This window comes from Brienomyrus brachyistius, chromosome 21 (assembly GCF_023856365.1).
Source record: "Brienomyrus brachyistius isolate T26 chromosome 21, BBRACH_0.4, whole genome shotgun sequence".
NCBI classification, from domain to species: domain Eukaryota; kingdom Metazoa; phylum Chordata; class Actinopteri; order Osteoglossiformes; family Mormyridae; genus Brienomyrus; species Brienomyrus brachyistius.
This window is the reverse complement of record NC_064553.1, coordinates 3,810,157-3,829,998: the sequence shown is the minus strand read 5'-3', so window position 1 is coordinate 3,829,998 and position 19,842 is coordinate 3,810,157. Positions and strand designations below refer to the sequence as shown.

The following is a 19,842-nucleotide window of genomic DNA, read 5'->3' as shown; positions in this document are numbered from 1 at the left end:
GTACAGGGGCGGGGCCACAGGGGCAATGGCCCAAGCTGAAAGCTGATTGGCCTGAGGTGTTCCTTCCCCTGTCACTCATTTATCCAAACATGTCATTGGCTAACGATACGATAAAGCTGTATGAATCATGGCCCCTCTTATAGCCCCGACCATAAAACATACTAAAATCACTCCTGGCTCACCTCCTCTACCCCCCGTTCCCAGTGTCGAACCCAGCGTTCTCACCCTTGCTTGGGGTCGACGGCGATGGCGCGGGGCTCGCTCAGGTCTGTGTTGATCAGGACCCTTCTCTTCTTGCCATCCACCGTCGTCATGGAGATGCTCTTCTCCCCGGAGTCGGTCCAGTACAGGTTCTTGTGGACCCAGTCCAGAGCCAGGCCCCCAGGCAAGAGCAGCGCCGAGTCGATCAGGGTCACCTGCTGGAAGGAGTCACTGGCCTTGCTGATGTGCGCACTGGAGAGAGAACAGACAAGGGCACAGCGGTCACACGCAATCACACTGGCACGGACCTGCAGCAGGACACGTCCGACACAGCACATCATCATGCAGCACCCACTGCAACCCCAGACAGCCAGTTCCTCTGTCTTAGTACCTTGTTTTCCTCCTACTGCAAACAGAGTGGCACTCTTCAGGAGAGGCATCTCTGCCTAATGCCCCTTACGAACACAATCCACCGAGATGTCTATTATTAGGAAGGCGGTGACCTAATTAGGCTAGTTTATAGGCAGCGGAACAGGACAGGACAAAGATAAGGAGAATCCACTCAGCCCTGCAGTTCAAATGAGAGGTATATTAGTCTGCAGGTCATAGAGAAGGGTACTGATCAGAATTACCCCATATTAATTGGATAAACATAGAAAGCAGATTGCAATCCTAATTGCAAATGTTTCTGTCCAGGCCTTAACCATCTTAATTACTGTTGGAGGGTTAGGTCTCATCGACCTGAGTGGCGCTAATCAGAATTAATTAGCGGAGCAGGACAGCCACATAAATCACAGTATATGGCGCTGAGACTCGCCAGCAGAGCTGAGGAGGAAAAGTGGGTGAAGTTCTTCCAAAGTTTCGGCTGTTTCTTCTCCTAAACTTTGTTTTTGAGAAGAGTCAGCGCTGTCGGGTGTTGGGGAGACTCGCGTCAGAGGCCTGCATTACGGTTCCTCTTCTAAGCATCTCGGTGAGGAGCGAGAACGAGGTCAGTGCCGCGTGAAGATTAAAACGAGGCTTCAGAGGCACGATTGCGAGCTACGCGCTGCATTCAACTGTGTTTCAGAGACACTGGAGGAATGAAGCTCGCCTCTGGGTATTTCAGATGGCCAGAGCTGGACCAGAGCCCAGAAAACCCAGCCTGAGGATTGGCTTGCGTTACTGAAAATATCCTGGCATCTCGAAATATTCTAAGACTAAAGAGTTACACTTCACCTTTGTTTCGCAACAGCTATTTTGAAACATTTCAATCCAAGTACTCTGAGCGCAGTCAGAGGTCAGAGGTCACGACACGCCAGAGGCTTCATGCCAGTCACCTGTAGATCTTGCGGTGGAACAGATCACACCAGTACATCCTGTTGGTGGACACGTCGACGTCCAGCGCCACCACGTTCTTCAGCGTGGGCCCCACCTGCGTGTAGTCCCTCTTCACTAGGTCGATGCGGCGGATCTCGTGCCGGTTAGTGAACATCAGGTAGGGGGTCTTGCCTGATGTGGCAAACGGGGAGGACACAGGGATCAGTACAGAGCAGGGAGACGGCTGTGGTGCCTTAGCCCCGCCCCCATCTACTCATGTGACTCCAGTGATGTGGAAAGCGAACGGAACCCGTCTGTGATCCCATGTTAACATTCATTTAATATTCTGCCGGCTCCTCTGATTAAAAAGCAAATGAAAAGATAAAAACCTTCACACTGAAGCTGCGCGTCAGAACCACAGAGCCATAATTACGGATTCACGTTTCCAAGCATGTTCAAACCAAACGTGACGGCAGAGGCCGATTTACCGTCCCTGCTGGAATCCGGAAGCTTAAATTCGGAACCCAAGACTGACTTTTAACTGGAAAGTATGGCCTGTGGATTCTGCCAGACTCCAGATTCCAATGACTGGTTCCCTATCCTTGCAGTCACCATGCAATTAAATATCCCCTTTGCTACACAAACTATTAGCATAGTGTCCCAAAATATACAAGCTGGAACCAGTTTCCTCGCTCTACTCTCTGCGCTGACCTTTAGCCAGACTGCCGCACATTTTCAGCACCAGAACCCGCCCTATATTTACCATTTTATTTTCTCTTTTTATGTTTTTGTTAGATTTTTTCCTGCAATTTTATTGCTTTATACCGCGAGACACTTAGATTCTTACTGACTGTTTTTCACCTGAGTATATAAAAAGACACTGTATAAATTAAACTGATTGTTGTGGTTTCTCGTCCCCCACCGACGGTGAGCGCTGGGAAGCCCTCCCTTTCCTGTACAGAGGAAAAAAACTGAAAGCAGAACAAACTGGTAACGCTGAGCTTCGGGTCTAACGCACGAAACAAACACCTGAAGGCAGACTTTTTAAAGGTTCTGCTATCCCAAGCCGGACTGATCCAGCCGTTTGGCAGCTCGGGACTCCATGGGGCACTAAGTTCCCAACCTACTGCGGCTGTTGCCACTAAGCGTTTATCCTCAATTCCCCTACAATCCATGGGGTGGTGTGTGGCTAAGCCGGTTAGGGCACTGTGCCTGTGACCTGAGGGTCATCAGTTCAAATCCTGGGGCTGGCAGACTGATCACTGCCACTGGACCCCTGAGCAAGGCCCTGAACCCCCAACTGACCCAGGAGCTCTGCATACTGGCAGACCCTGCGATGGGACCCCAAACTTGCTGTCACCCAGGGACTGCCATCTGGCACAAATATATCATGGGAGACCCCCCCCCCCCCAACTCACCTGCATATGTCTCATGGAGAGCAAGATGAAGATTCAGCAAAGGGCCTTGCATAGGGAATTATGAATGGGAACAGTAAGGCATGACTCATCGCTCCATAAAGCTGACGATCCCCCCAAAAAGGCAGTGGGAGCCTACCTTCAGTGCTTGCTGAAGTTATAATTTGGACAGGGCAATTTTATGAAAGGGGGGGGGGGAGGGGGGGTTGTAGCCAGGGGCTGATAGGAAGACGGTGACACAGACTAAACAGGAGCGATTAGCCCCAGAGGGAGGTGGGGCTTATTAACATGATGTCGCATCGCATCGAAGCTGCTCTGCCCATTTTCTGCAATATTCCAGATGGACAGTAGCAGAGAGATGCCTTTGGCGTGTCACCATGACGATACCTCGAGTCCCTGTCACATTTGATTGCACCGCAGGGCCCATTTTCCCGTCGCTAACCCCCACTGCAATCTCCGACCGGCTTTGGAAATTAGCACGCCGACCCAAACAGGGTGATAGGTTTTCCTCAAGTAATTGAACAATATTTTCATTTCCCCGGGCAACCCTCATACACCTTCTCTGGGGTTCAAACCACTTGAAACGCGAAGCGCTTATTCTCATCAACGCACACACTGCAGAGGAAGGCTACAGGAACCACGGGCCACAACATCTGCCTCGACGGGAGGAGGCACGCTCTGAAATCAGCATGATGACCTCCAGCGTCAGTAGGCAGGCCCCAAGCAGCACCGCTCAAACCCCCACCGTGTCGAACGGGATCGCCAACACCCCTGAAGCGTAACGTGCTTCACAAAAGCAGATTGAACTTTCAGGATCCATTTAGGGACATCTGACGACTTCTCTTTACGGTGGATGTTCAGAAGCCTCAGCAAATCCTGTCAGAGAATAATTGCTGATGGCAAGAACGTGAACCGAAGCCCAACGAATCCAACTGGACTCGCAGTTGGCAGAAGGAGAGCAAAGGTATCTTCTCTCTTTGGCTGAAAACCGAATTTCCCCTCTGCTTAAGCCCTTCAGTTCGGTACAGGAGCTCTAACGTGCCACGACGGGACCCGCAGAACGCACGGACGTGGACGTCGACACGCGTCCAGCACATTGTAAACGTTTGCTTCTAGGAACATTTGCTTCTGGGGGTGAAACGTGAACAAACACATTAAGGCGCCACATGGACGGGACGCTGGAGAGACACAGGGGAGTCGGAAACATACGGCAGGAGATAAACCTCACAGACGTACTAGGGCCCTAAATAAGGGTCCTAGTTCACGTGGGCGAGCGTGGGGACTCCGTTTACATCCATCGAGGTATCTGACAGGAGGAGACTCTCACTGAATCAACTGATGGCACTTTCCGGAAAGCTCTATATAAATCCACAAGGATGGGAATACAGTTATATTACATCACTCACCTCAAATTGACTCTCCTCATTACAGAGACTTGAAACTAAAGCTCACAGTTAACCCCCTTGAACTGCTGGAAATTGGACTGAAATAAAGGACCCTCTAAGCCAGTACTAATGACGGTTTCAACCCATTTGGCATAAACATCCCAGTAGGAAGTTGGTAGTCCATGTGACAGACCACAATTATCCAGCCTAAGGTAGGATCTTACAAGCTCAGTTTTCTTTAGCAGGACTTCCGAACCGGGAATTTAACCGGCGGAAAGGAAAACGGGCACGAATCCCTGCTTCATTAATAAAAAAAGCCACAACAATGATGATGTATAGCATTTATACAGGTCTCTCAAAGTGCCCGATACGGAGAGTAACTAATTTCTGTGCATTGCCCATCTGAGAGGCAAACAGCGGCAATTTTGCGTCAGACTGTCCTAATCACGGGAGCTTTTTAGGATACGAAGCACCGGTGAAAGTTTCTGCGGAAAGTGAGGGATGTGGATTCCAATTCGAGCCTCCCTCAATCAAACCATCAAAAGAAAAACACAATCAAAGGCACAAAAGAACGCACACACACAGGGGACGTGAAAAATAACGTCGGCATTCAATAAACGATGAAAAGCAAGGCGCTTTGTAAATGATCCCTTCGCCGCAGCAAGACTCTGGGCATTTCAATGACAAACCCCAACACACACAAACACACACACACATACACACAATGCATGCTGTGGGAACAGCAAACAGGAAGGCGGTTCGATTGGCGCTGGGCCCAAAGGACAGTGTGTGTGAGGTCGTCACCCCTCGGCATGCCTCACCCTCCGCCTTGCAGGTCTTGGTGACGGGGTCCATCTCGTAGCCCTCGTAACACTCGCATTTGTAGTCGCCTTTGTAGTTGATGCAGATCTGGCTGCAGGCATTGGGGTTGGCGCATTCATCTATATCTGTGAAGGAGGGGTAGGGGGCATTGAAAAAGCATTAATAATGTCATGGTAACCTCCACTGCAAGTAGGTCAGGGGTCTTCGGGGGAGGAGGTTGGGCACGGCAGTTCGCAGACAAAGGGGGGGGGGCGGGCTCGGGCCGAAAGCCAATCACCTCCACACGTCTTCTTGTCCAGAAGCTTGTATCCTGGGGGGCAGCCGCACTCGTAGCCGATTCGGCGATCAGTGCAGATGTGGGAGCAGCCGCCATTGTTGATGGCACACTCGTTCAGACCTGGGGGAGGGGCACATGGGGGTCAGAGGTCAAGGCGGACCATGGGAGCGTGACAGTCAATAGGAGTAGCTTTACTTCCTGTCCCTGTTATTGTGTGCGCACTACACCAAAGGCATGCTGGGTAGGAACGTCCATTCTCATGGAGAATGCGAAGAGAATCGCGGGCAACATTTGCATGAACTCCCCCCAACACCTGTCCAGACACAACAGGCCACCAGGGGGCATCTTCTGTCTTCTCCTTAATGTCCACAGCGGTGTTATATCGGTTAGTTCTGTACCCCCGGTCCCAGGCAGGGTCCTTGGAGAGACTCTAGCCGGTACCCGCTGTGCTCGTTCTAATTTTGTGGAGCCTCATCTGTCCTCCCGTGAATAAAGGCGGGAAATTAACAATTAGGGGACATGAAGGTTGTTATATGCTTTCCATTAATGACTAAATGAGGATGAGGCGGTGGCCCCCCCCCAAGAGGGGAGCGGCAGGAATTTTTAGAAATCTATCACGAAGAGCTTGGGGTTTCCCCTCTTTCGAAAAACATTCAAAGAGCCCACCCACTCAAGCATGAGGGATGACGAAAGGCAGGGCAGGTCACCCCGCAGGCTGTCTGGGGGAGACACGCGGGTTTCCTGTGACACGCACGTCAGATTTGGGGAGTCACTGAGAAGCAGGAGCTTAAAGTCATGTCCCCCGCTCTGTTCATCATCTAAACGGGCAACTATAGTGCAAGTGCCCTCAGTCTGAAATCTTCACTGGGGGAGGGCGAGGCTAGTTTACTCATAGTGCGCACTGTTGGTGTTCTTTCGAAAACCAGAGGTGTTTTTCTTCAGGAAAACATCTGGATATCTTAAAGGTCCAACAGGAGAGCCCAGATGTCTGCGGGGTGCAAGCAGCCGGCCTCACCGCACTCCTTGGCCGGCTCGTCGGACCAGTCCTTGCAGTCCCGGTTAGTGTCGCACACGCGGCTGCCCTCGATGCACTCTCCGTTCTTGCACATAAACTTCTGGGGCCCTTCGCACTTGGTGGCTGGGGGGGGGGGGAAGGGGGGGGGGGGCGTGGTGTTGATGTGAGGAAGCGTGAGGAAGCAGCTCAGCTCCGCCGCGTGACCCCGTGCCGGCTGATGGCGCTCACCGTTAATGCATCCAGCCTCGTCGCTGGAGTCGGGACAGTCGTGCACCTTGTCACACTGCTTGGTGCCGTGGATGCAGGAGCCGTCGCTGCACTGGAACTCGTCAGGGCGACACGTCAGCAGGGCTGCAGGGAAAACAGGTGCACGCTCTCTTAAAGGGGCCGCCCCTCGCATTCCGAGAGGAACCACACAAGGCTCCACATTTCCTGAACAACAGGATCAGCCTGGAGGAATCTGTGGCAGGCCGCCGAGCACAAGGCACCCCCCCCCCCCCCCCCCCCGACGATGCAAATGAGTGTTATTAAAACAATAACAGACCCCTACCAGATCTCTCAGACACATCCACCAGAGAGCTTAGCACAGAACGCCGATGAACAATTTCCATCCAAAATGAAAAAAGTTATTAAAATTCCCAGATTCAATAAATATTACAGCACAAGAGCACCGGTTTTATATAAACCATTGTATGAATTATTATTCAAATTAAATTACAGTAGCGAGTACCAGATCTCATGAAAATGAAAGACACTTTTATTAAAAGTCGACTGTGTGCCGGTAATAAATTACACACAGTGTTCCTGCCTGCCACCAGATTATCATTTGCTACATAAGACAAACAGCGAATAACTAACGGGGCTAATTTGACACCTTATATATTGGGCACATTATATTTGAACCCGCAGCTGTTTATCAGGCTGGCAGACGGCTGTCAGGACGACAGATCGCCGCAAAGCTTTCCTTGCTATTCCTAACCACGCCCCCTCGGCCCGCTTTACACTCTTAAAATGTTAGGGTAAATCAAAGGGTTGCCTAGCAACCCCTCAACATCCACGCTTCCTGCCCCATCCAGAGCCCCCCCCCCCCACCGTCACACTCCCCCAACGAAAGATACCCGTGACCTTTCACCTCTCCCGCAGCACAGGAGTGTTAACGAGAACTGCGTTCAAGGTGCAAACGGGAAGAGACGCAGAGACTGCAGCGGTCAGTGCGAGGAAGGGTGACGGCGGGGGGCGGGGGGCGGGGGTCGGGGGTCGGGGGAGGGGGAGAAGCCAAAGCAGCAGACAGGGGGCCCTGATCACGACCCGGCTGAACACTCTGGGATGGATGGAGAGCGAACGCATTCATTTGGGTCGCGCGTTTGATGGCTCAAATAATTCACAGCAGAACTCAAAATTCAAAAGGCAGGATGAAGGAATGATGGAGAGCGATGAAGCTGGAGAAGAAAAATAACCAAACCAAACGTAGCATTTACTTAAAACGAGGACCTGAGAGGCCCTGCAGCTCTCACACACACACACAGACCCAGACACACACGCGCACACACACAAGCACTACTGGGGACAGCCCTGAATCGTTTCTACCGTTTTCCGTCTTCATTAACCGCGCATTACATCTCATCATAGGTGAACGAATCAGCCAGTGAACCAATTCTGCAAACGTCACATCCATTTACAGCCACTCTGTCAGTCACGGGAGGGACAGAATCGGGACATGGGATCATAAACGGCTCCGTCGCCAGGCGGACTGGGGAGCAGTAGGGGGAAGCCGTACCTATTACTGCCTATTAATGAGCACCGGAGGCAGATGCACACAGGGATGAGGGCCGTAAGTGTGTGCCTGCCACAAGCTGAGAAATGAAGAGTCATCATTAAGCCCCCAGGCCTGTCTGTCTCTATGTCTATGTCAAATCCAAGATCCATTCGTCTGTGCACATAAACTTGCCTTGAGAATCACAGACACATCTCATATACAATTACTACTAATACAATATGTGCCCAGGGTTCGAGTCTCTGCATGGCTCCATGTGTAGTTTGTATGTTCTCCCCATGTTTTCCTCCGGGGGCTCCAGTTTCTCCCAGAACACGCTAATGTGAACTGCAGTTACCAAACTGCCCATGGGTGTGAGTGACTGGTGCGTGAGTTTGCCCCGTGATGAGTTGGCACCTCATCCTGGGTTATCCCCTGCCTCGCACCTATAGCCTACAGGATAGGCACTGAAAATGGATAGATGTATGGATGGATAAAACGATATGCCAGCATCACATCACACCACATTAATGCATAACACCTGTGTATCAATAAGCTTTTAATATCTTATTAATTTCCTATCAACATGTTTACAGCATGCAGATTGGGGGTGCCGTAGGGTGTAAATGGATGAGGCCTGGGTCACATGGTCAGCGAGGGGCGGGGCCACTCACGGCAGTCCACTTCATCAGACTTGTCCTTGCAGTCACCGTCGCCGTCGCATTTCCAGGCCAGGCGCACACACTCGCCACTGCCACACCGGAACTCGGCGGGGCCACATCGGGATCCGGGGATGGGAGGAGCTGTGCGGCGCGTGCCACAGCGCTCCGCAGACTCGTCGGAGCGATCGGCACAGTCAGGGTCGCCGTCGCAGCTCCACAGTAGCGGCACGCACTCCGAGTTGTCACAGCGGAATTGGTGCGGGCCACAGGTGGGCGCGGCGCATGCCTCCTCGTCGCTGCCGTCGCCGCAGTCGTCGTCGCCATCGCAGCGCAGCGAGCTCGCCACGCACTTGTGGTCGGCGCACTGGAACTCGTCACTGCCACAGGCTTTGGCGTCTGGGGGGGGCGGGGGAGACACTCATGTGAAGAGAAGCAGCAGCAGTTACTGGGTCGCCCCCTTATCCTGGCTCATTGACTCCATATCTCCCCCCCCCTCACTGCTTAAGTGGTACGGTCCATTTCATGACAGCGCTAATGGCTTTAGCATTCCGCTAAAGTGGGAAGGCCATGACTTAATGGCTCACTATAGTTTAAAGGAGCGATGAACAATGCTATGGCGCTGAGGCTTCCGAAACATTCTACCCCCATCATGTACACAGTTTACAGAGCTGGCATTACAGCAGGTGGCGTAATGGTTAAGGCTCATAAGCCTGAAGGCCCTATTGAGCAGCTCTTAAAGGCACTCAAACCGAATTGCTCCAGCAAACATTCATCCAGAGAGACAGATAAAAGCACCAGTTGTGGAACCAGAAAGAAATATTAAGAATGACGGATATTGTGTCTGAGGCAGCCTAGTTCACAACTGAGTGAACATCTCACAAAACCCGAAAGCTCAGCCCAGCTGACAGAGCCCCCTCCGGCCAGGGCTGCAGACAGTGTGGCATGCGAGGTCTAACGCCAGTCTGAAAGAGCGAATTAAACCCGAAACCCAATTAGCAACAACGTCCACAGACATTTTATCTACGGATCAGTGCCCCAAACCTTACAGGAGGTGACATTTTAGGCAGACGAGAATACAGCGTGCAGCGGTGTGTGGTTCAGTGGCTTAGGACTCTAAGCCCGTGATCAGAATATCACCGGTTCCGATCCCATGCTCGGTGTGAGCTCCAGGGATGGGCTGGACCTGCATTTGCGATCGGATACTATTCTGGATAAAAGCATCTTCGAAATAAGTAAATGCGAAAATGGTCAAAGCACAAATGTGTTCCAAGCAAGACTGGAGGAGCCGTGCAATCAATCGCAATAAATGCAGAGTCCCCTTGAGGGTCCGACTCGGCTAGCTAATGTCGTATCAATTAAATTAATCTGGTCTGACTGGGCCATGACAACACTAGGAATATTGCACTAATGTAAACGAATCAGCTCAAGAAACAGCAGAATTCCTAAAGCTTGGGAAGAGAACCTGTGGACCGAAACCACCGTAGTGGTTCCTGGAAGTTGCATGCCTATGCTTACTATTGGCGCCGTCAACGCGCCATACCGCTAACCTTTACTGGCACTCAGTTAACGTAGCATGAGATGTTACTGAACAACAAACACCATAAAAAAAGTGCCGCGTATGAGGGCAGAGTTGATAAATGACAGCAACCACTAGCAGCGAGAGGAAGCCTCTGGTGGTAGGAAAGGCCGCGAGTTGGGGGCCAGTCTGCTGATCAAAGGACTCCGTACTGGGGAAGAGTTTACTGATGCAGTGGTTAAATCGGTTTAAATGCAGCCGTAATTAAGTTCTGAGCCAGGCCCTGTGGGGGTTAGGGTGGGTAGATGCCGAGCCACCACACAGAGGAACGGTGAATGTCATTTGTGGTGAACGTCACCCCCCTCCACCGGTCCTGCTATCAGCACCTGCCAGTCTGGCTTACTATACTCAGACACACCTCCTGTCACTCATTCATTACCATCCAGCAGCCCCCCCCGGCACCCCTGTCAATGACCACAGGTAAGAGAGGGACCCTCAGCCCAAAAGCCAAGCTGTGATCTAAACCTGACAAAATGAAGAAGTGCTTTCATCTATCACAGCTTATCACCTCACAGCATTATTACCACTCATCTCCAAAATGACGCACTTGTTGTAATCAAGGCTGCATATTATACCATGACTCTTCAGCTGGTTAGTGGAAGTCAGCAACAAATCAACAGCGTGGTCTTCAGGACTCAACAGAACAGCCATTTTTCTTTTGGTCTCCCTGGCTTCTGCAGAATGGCAGGCATCCAACGACCATCAAGCACGCCCAAGCCGGCCCAGCCCCGGCCCCATTGCAAGTATACTTATCTGAGGCGGGGGGGGGGTGTGAAAAAAGCAAAATCTGCTATAAAATATTCATGATTTGGATATTCTCATAAAAAGCGTGCATTACCATCCAAAACACCTAATTCATATTTCACACAGTTACATCCCCTTCGGGGAAATATTAAAATGAGGACGGCTCTGTTCGGTCCCATAACCCTTTTGGTAAAGACATTGCATGAATGCCAACAACCTATCAGAGCCACGATACCCGCGACAGGAAGTCAAAGCGTCAGATGACAGCAGCCATCAAAGGGTCCTTCACTGCACTGGGCCAGGTCGCCCTTCCCAATCCTCGGTATAACTCTAAAGCTGAAGGCCTGAACATCACGCCTGCCGGTGCTCAGGGGCAGTCTATCAAACTCCTCACGGTCGGCAATTCTGACAATTAAGATCCAAGGGGGGGGGGTTACGTCAAGATGAACTTCATTACCCAGGACTCCCAGCAGCTTGGGGCAATACCAAAAAACAGGAACACGGGGTGATTAAATAGTGCATGTCAAACGCTGTGCCCTCACACTGCTAATCCGGCGCTTAGCGAGGCTCCTACAAGCTGCTTTAAAAATACTGCCGCATTAATGCTTCACGCTACTTCGGAGGCCCCATAAACTTCTCCAGACAGGGAGGATTTTCTAAAAAATAAAAGGACACAGGGGAGAAAGGTGAAGACAATCTGCAAAAACGCGATAGTCCCAGACTACCAGGAACCGGCGGCGTAATTGATATTTATAAAATTCGACTTTTCGGCACGTCTGATCTGCTTTTAAGTGCATAATTCCCACTGCTAACAAACATTATTCACACCAGCAGACACCAGTCAAACAGCGTGACTAATATGGTCTCTGATGAGGAGATATACAGGCAGGTATTTGTGGGATAAAATCTACAGTGGGTTGCTTTTAGGCAACTGGATCTTATTAGGTGACAAACAAGGAGGAAATCAAACCAGGGCAGGGAGCATGGACACGAAGCTGGCCTGCGGAGCTGCTATTCCCAGAAACGTAGCATATTGACACCTAGAAATTCAACTAAAAACCTCCACACTGGAGCCAGAAATATGCTCAGAGGACAAAGGTTAACACTCAGCGTAAAACCGAAAGCGTGTGGTCAGCAATAAATCAGCAAATGGATTTCCAGTTCCAAGTTATAAATATTTAACTTGGTTAATCGCAATCTCTCTCTTTTTAAATGTGGTTTCTTAATTATCAAAGTTGCTGAGTAAGAGGCCAACTCAGGCTGCAAAGAAAATGTTCATAACATAGCTAGCTTGAATGAAACCGACAAAAAAAAATAAAAAATTGTAGCTTGGTTTGCAGAGAAAATGGTTCATTTTGATTTCTGAAGTACTAACTCTCGTCCATTAAGAAAAACTGCAACAGATTAAGGGGAGACTCAAAGTTCTTAAGGGACCCAGGATAAGATGTCAGGATTTTCTAGTTTTCTATGTGATTTAATCTCTCAAAGTAATGAGCTGTTATTCAAACCCAGCATCAACAGATTCATTACTCTGGACTGCACGTCGTAAATCACCATGCTAATAAGTTTTTTTATAATTTATTTTTTTTTAAACAGGAGATATTTAACACCAGGCTGAACATCACTAGTTCATCCTCTATTTCTGCTCTCCCTAGGACTGCATGGGCCCAGGTGAGTGTGAATGAACCTTTTCCACCTTTCCGTAAAGGAGGCGTTACCAGCACCTCATCAAGGGCAATTGTATGATAATCAGGAGCTCTGCAGCTGAAATCCACATGTATAATTCAACATCTGGATTAGTCAATTAGCAGACACGATTAATTTTAAAAACCACACAAATTAGGCACAGGGTTGTCTCAAGGGTGGGAGCTGGGGCACCACTGCAATGGACTGTTCTTCCAGAGAGGGGGTCACAAGTTCCTAGAAACACATGGTTTCTTTTGTCACCCCCTATAGGGCAAAACTTTGCCGGGGGGCACATAAGCGTTTGCACACATACTTATTCGAACTCGAGCGAGTTTACATCAAACACCAGTGCTCATAGTCAACCTACGCAAGGCCACCTGCCAAAGGCTACTTTAGCTAATTCCACATCAATTTCCTTTACTGCCTTTTCTGTAAGAATTTCATCTGTAATGCATACATCACTAAGCAGAGTGGAGAAAACATTCCATTTTATTAATGTCTGCCTTCACTCATACAAAAGAGGCACACAGGTTTGAATACAGCTACCGTGCAGGGGAATGCAGGCGTGATATACTGAGCTATTAACGGCACTGACTGGCTTGAGATGCATCATCAGCGTGCAGGTTCTTTGTGATGAGACACCGCAATGTACGTGTCAGGACACCAGGGGGCGCTTCGTAATTCCATCTTTCGCCGGCTTATTACCTCACATTAAAGAGCAAAGGCCTCCTAATAGAGTCTCGGCACCACACAGTGTAAATCAGTATACTGACATCACCAGTGTGAACGCCACTGCATCATCGGGGCTGAAATATCACTGCCATCAATTCCCAGCTCGATACTGCGATTTCCAGGCACAGCAGATGATCCCAGCTTACGCAGCTGCGAGGTTTCATTACACATTCCGCCGCAGGTTGTATTATGTTCTTCAGTTGCGTAGCAGCCACTTTTATAAGAAGAGGCTTAAACATCTACCCTCTCTGTGCACCTGCGTCAGTTTATCGCTTGGGCACAAGAGTACGAACTCGGGTCCTCGGCTTACAAATATAATACGCAACTTTCTGACCACGAATTTAATTTTCTTAAAGAAAAATCACGTAAGGAGCTGAAGATCAGGACCTTAGAGAAACTTTTGGAATTAAGGGAGTGAGAGCTTGTGGATTCTGGAGGCAAAAGATGCGAGGTGCTGAGCTAATTTTAGATGCAGGTGTGACACTGTGTGCCCACACACTTTCAGACAGAGGGTGTGTGTCCAGATGGAGGGAGTGCAAAGGCTGCAATCAGCCTTACCCAAGCAGGAAAAAAGCCACTGATTCTCATTTCTTCCCTTCTTTCCTCTAAATCGATTTGTTTACACTCTCTGAAGAAGCGCTGGATTAGATCAGGACCAGCAGCCGTTCATGGGAAGACAGCACCCCCACACCGCTCTGCTGCACTCACCAACCCTGCTCATTTTTCTGCGAGATTGCCAACGTTGGGAGAAATAAGTGCTTCCACAGGAGGAAATGATGTGGAAAACCCCCCCAGTGATGAGCACAGTTATGGCCGCAGAGACGGCTTATTGGATTGGCCAAAATAGGATCACGTGATTAAGAATCTCCCAGCACCACAAGCCAGGGGTGTGAGTAAAAGGAAGGAGAATTAAAGGCTGTGCCAACATGTCAGTGAGGCTCTGGGAGTCCTCAGTGATCCAGGAATTTACGGGAACTCAGGTTTCCACACCAATAGGTCCAATAAGCATGAACTGCTCAGGGTAACCTAAGTGCATCTGTTAGGGTCTCCAGCAGGAACCCGGCCCATAATCAACCCCGTGCTATAATCTCCAACACAAGGCCTTCGCAGTTCGACCTGCATGTCTGCAGTCCCCATAAACACCATATGAGCGACGCCCCTCAATGCAGCAGCATCCCGCAACTTGGGGGCGCTGGGTGGCAGCACTGAGTTCCGGCCAGCCAGACTAATATGGGACTCAGGTCACCCAGACAAGCAGGCAGCCTGTGCTCCTACGTTGCCATAGTGAGGAGTGATACACAAGAGGACAGCCCGGCTTCAGCCTCATTAGGAGCCAGGAGATGAGAGACCGGGGACCGGCTGACCCACGAGAGATGGAGATTTAAAACCCCTGTGTCCGATTCCAGAGGTCTGTGATCGCATGGGTCAGGGGCCAAATGCAAAATAAAGTTCCGAGCAGATGGAACAGAAACACCAGCGCGGGGCCTCCTACCAAACTGCCGTCCTGAAGAAAGTTCCAGAAAAGACGCTAATTCTCTGTGACGTTTCACAGAGACCCATGTATCAACCAAGCCATGAAGAGTCGGGGCTCCTGTCAGCCTCTTCCCGGCTGTGATCAGCAGGAAGATGGGCCCCATGGCTTTGGGGGCCCCAATCTGCATTTCCAAGAACAAGAGGGCGCTAAACATCATCGGCCATCACTGAGGACAACCCCAGAACCTGGCTGTTTAATATGCCACAGACCAGCAAAGTAATGCCGGATTCGAACCCCCAACCCTGCAGGTATTTCACCCTCTGCTTTATAATCAAGACATCCTTTAAACCCTAACAATCATGCGGAATGCTTTAGCCCCTAACCCACCGTCTGAGACCTACCTGCGGCACACTCCTTCTCATCGGCCCCGTTCTCGCAGTCCCGCTCTCCGTCGCATCGCCATGACAGCGACACGCACCTGTTGGTGGAGCCGCCGCAGTCGAACTTCTCCGGGGGGCACGTCTGTCGACCTGTCGGGGCGGGAGGGTGGTGCAGACTCAGCAGGGCCTGGAAAGGGGCTCCGGTAACAGGGCCGTGACCCCAGCATGCCGCGGCTCTATCAGCAAAGTCCATTAGCAATCAGCCCTATTGCTTTCTGTCTGCTGAGCAAGAACCGCTTACAATACATCAAAGTGACAGTGACCCTCGCCAAAGCCGGCCACGCCGAGCACTCGCACTGGCTACACAACTGTTAATCTTATCACAGCAGCATGTGATATTACCATGGTTACCATCAACTGACCAATCGTATTTTATAGTCCTAAGATTCCGAAACTGGCTTCAAAATCAATACCACTTACATGAGTTCTTTATACCACAGCCTGGTGACAGCCTTCTCTCTGCCAGCCTCCTAAGATGCTAAATCCTACTTGGGGGACACTTCCCCCGCCCCCCCCAGCACGCTGGCACACTCGGCTCACTTGGCACGACTGGGCTGCCGTGGGTCTCATGGGAGGATTTATCAAACGTCTGCCGGCGCTTACCGGCCCAAGAGAGGCCTACTGGGCGATAAATGACGTCCTGGGATTGGTCACAAGCGATGGCAGCGCACTCCCCCGCTTTCACCACCGAGAGTCACATTTTGGCAGAAAAAAAAAAAAAACGCTTTGCGTTATGCTAATCCGGGCTTTCCAACTTAACCCCGCGAAATGAATGTCAACGTAGCCTAATGGACACTGCTGCAGTCTCTCAGGGAGGCAGAGAAGGGAGGTCGATCGTCCGAGGCTCGCAAAACACGGAAAGGCAAGATGAAGCGGTGAAATCCGCCGGCCCGACAGCACGCCGAACAGCCGCGTCGCTCTGCCGTTGCGAGACGGGAAAACGCAGCAGGCTAACAAAGGATCATCCCACGTAAACTGGATGAGCTCATCAAGATGTGTCTAATTCACACATTCCAGTAAATTGGCTAAAACTGGGGGGATTTTCTTGTGCATAAACGCCCAGGAGAACCATTCGGGCTCTGCTTGGTAAATAGGTTTCCGACTATACGGGGAAATTAGGATTTTCTTGCATGTTGTCGGACCTCTTTCAAGTGCACAGAGAACGGCGTGTGCGGCGTATCTTCAGAAGACACACACTGCCAACCATCAGGGGGTTGCCTTTTGAATCCTGCCCCATTTAATCTGGATTGGGCTGGGGGGGGGGGGGACAATCTTGGCACAGACTTCACCGTGCGCCCCCCCCCCCCCTCCCCGCCCTCAAGTGGGGTGTCACGGCGAATCATCAGCGCACGAGCTCTGCACGTTTACCTCCCCCATCTTTGCATTTGGCTGTTGCCGCAGATGCGGGGTGCAGTCCTCGTGGCATTTATCACCCGTCACGCCCTGCCGGCCTTGTTGTACGTGGGACTCAGACACAGAGAGCAATGATGGGTCCAGTTCGGTCCGTGTGGCTGCCGGACGGACGCTGCCGGTGCGCTTGAGATTTCTGTTGAGCGGGACCTGCATACATTAGTCACGTTCTCGCCATTTGACACTGAGAATCCTCAGCAAGCGTCTGAGGCAAAGAGGATTTGGAGCACAGCGGTGCTTTCGGAAAGGCAACAGTTGTCCAGGTAGGTTCTCCAGAAAACGCGCAGACCCCCACCGGGTCCGTCGACAGCTCAGGTTGGCCGATAGATTTATTGACGGCTTCCTCTGAGACCTTGAAATTAACAAGATGGATAAGACGATGGGCTCAAAAGCGAGCGAGCCTATGGGGGACGCATCTGGAAGCCAATTATCTGTCCAGAGCCTCATCTCTGGCGCTCGGCTTCTTCCCCGAGGGCCATCCAGCTTCAGACAGCAGCAGACATGAGTTCATCGGCAACCAAGATGGCGCCCTAGACGAAGGGTGCATGGCTGCTTCGTTGCTTTAAACACTACAGATCTGGCGGTTAAGTATCTAAGCAGACACCAAATGATGAGGGTCAATAAACACCATGAGCTTTAATAATGAAACGCCTAAGTGCACATTCCACAGCTCTCACTATGCATGGAAGGCTGTGGCTTTAGGTGTCACCAATGGACCTTTGATTAACCACACAAGACCAACAAGATCATGGTCAGGCACAGCAGGAACCGAAAGCAGCAATCAGGCATTTTGAGAGGAATAACCAGTCGGAAATGCCACAGGAAACCGAGGTAGTTGTTCTCCCCCAAAAGATTAAAGGAACCTTAAATGATCATGACACATCAGTACAGTTAAACAATTTACTCCGGGTTTAGGTGCAGTGATCCTCTGAGCACTGAAAGTCCAACCACCGAAGAGCGAAGCAGGCGGGCAGGTAAACAAACGGCACACGACTGTGCAGCTCATTCCTCCACAGAAATAAAAGCAATAATCATCCATAGGGTCCCTCTTCCTCGGGTTGTTAACTTCTCTGACAGCGATGAATAATCAAGCTCAGCTCCAATAACACTGTTGCCAAAGCAGTTAGTTTATAATAATATCTTACACATACCACTACCAAACATAATAAATTGATCATACCTCAGCAACACCTAAACTGAAATGCAATAGATAGTCATGAAAAATAAATTCAATGTAACCTTTCTATTGCTATATTACTACTGCAGCATAACACTGATCACCGGTACTAATTACCCCAGTAATAGTCAGCCCCATATATAACTTTTAATGGTTGACACATCGCATTGTTTGTACTGTTCCAATGTGATATGAATTAATTCAATGACTACAAAGCATCAATTTTTAATTTCTCATTTGGCTCTTAATAAGATTTCAGTTGTTCAAATCCTAAGGGGGAAAAGATCAAATTTATTCCCCTCATCTATTGGTTAGTCTTCCAAAATGGGACACTTCCACGGTCTGAACCAAGGGGAGGAGACGGCAGCTGACATGCAGCGGGACCCCAGACGCATTTCACATCGACGAGACGCCCACGATAGTCGTTTTAACAGCTAACATGTGACATCTGCGCTCCATTCCAGCTGACGCCCGCGACAATTAAATATTTGAACATGGCAGGTAAAGAACTATGACCTACAGGACGGGGACTCCTTGTTGATGCACAGTCAACCAATCTGAACCGGCAGCCGTCTGATCACAGGTATAGCGCCCCCCTGGTGTTTGGCTCAGCACTGTGTCACTGTTATTCACAGGGCTGGTACAGATCGTCACTGAAATGGCACGAGGCTGGGGGTGGACAGATGTGGGGGGGAGATGTGGGAGATGTAATGTGCTAGCGTGTGGAGCACAAAGCAGCATATGCAAAAAGCGTGGGGGGTGGGTTGGGGGGGGTGGTGGAGGTGGCCTGCCTGCCTGTGTAAATTTATACAGGAGAAACAAAGGCGGACGCCCCATTTTCAGGGCTGGTACAGCGCCGCAGCAAGAGAGGAATTCAGCTGGATCTGCCTGTGAATCATCACTCGTAGCCAGACTCTGATCCACCTTCATAAAACCGCTTCCCTTTACAAGTTCCACCGACATCGGCGTGCCAAACCCCGTGTACAGATTCTAATGCAGCACGGTTTCCTCACTGAAAAAAACTTTGCCGATGTCTCATCATATTAAAAATCACAAACACCAAGGGCAGACCGCGTCTCCCAGCTCTGCCCTGGGAAATTTACTTTTCTCCGAGCAGAAATTCAATTTGTAAGAATAATTCTTTTTTCTTTTTTTTTTTTCGGTGGTATTTTTTTAAATGGTTCCATCTAATTAGCGATGAATCGCTGATTATTTATTACTGCGCAGTGCTCACTGGGATTTACAACTGAGACTTTCCCACCGTCTCCGGTGAGCATGGAGACCTCCTGCGCCGTCAGTCAGCCCTATCACAAGCCACGTATTTAAATAATAGTGCCACCATAACAAATAATTGCTTACTTTGATTAACCCGCCACTACTTCAGATGACATGCATACTCCTTTTAATTATACACATGCAAACATGGAATGAGGCCAAACAAAAAATCCTGCAACAGTGATAGCAGGAAAACCGATCTGCCATATTGGGAAGGTTTGACTTCCCTGTTCTGTGCAGAGAGACGGCAGACAGCCCTTCACCTCCATCAGGCAACCTCGGTAAGGGAAAAACCATCTTCGATACAGACTAAATTAAACTTCTTGTTCTAATGACTTGGCTAAGCTGTCATCGGGCAGAAATGACACTCACGTCAGAGAGTTTGGGGACGGGGGGGGGTGGGGGGGGGCGGGTCCTACTTCCACAGAGCCACATGGGAAATCATTCCGGAGGCTGCAGCTTAAAAGCATGAAATTAAACCTGCCACGTGTATATGGAACTC

General features: G+C 50.2%; 1 protein-coding gene and 1 long non-coding RNA gene across 2 annotated transcripts in view; one reads left to right on the top strand and one right to left on the bottom strand.

The window, feature by feature from the left end:
- LOC125716443 (low-density lipoprotein receptor-related protein 8-like) overlaps nt 1-19,842 on the bottom strand; it is a 76,627-nt gene that overhangs the window by 7,576 nt on the left and 49,209 nt on the right. The window contains exons 7-14 of the mRNA XM_048988728.1: nt 15,440-15,568; nt 8,839-9,222; nt 6,640-6,762; nt 6,412-6,534; nt 5,397-5,516; nt 5,119-5,244; nt 1,518-1,689; nt 226-453 (exon numbers count right to left, since the gene is read on the bottom strand). Of these exons, the coding sequence (XP_048844685.1) occupies nt 226-453; nt 1,518-1,689; nt 5,119-5,244; nt 5,397-5,516; nt 6,412-6,534; nt 6,640-6,762; nt 8,839-9,222; nt 15,440-15,568 (1,405 nt within the window). The remainder of the gene's footprint in view (nt 1-225; nt 454-1,517; nt 1,690-5,118; nt 5,245-5,396; nt 5,517-6,411; nt 6,535-6,639; nt 6,763-8,838; nt 9,223-15,439; nt 15,569-19,842) is intronic.
- LOC125716460 (uncharacterized) lies at nt 388-14,716 on the top strand. The gene is made up of 3 exons (XR_007384339.1): nt 388-1,189; nt 12,743-12,817; nt 14,199-14,716. It is a non-coding gene; the product is annotated as an uncharacterized LOC125716460 (long non-coding RNA).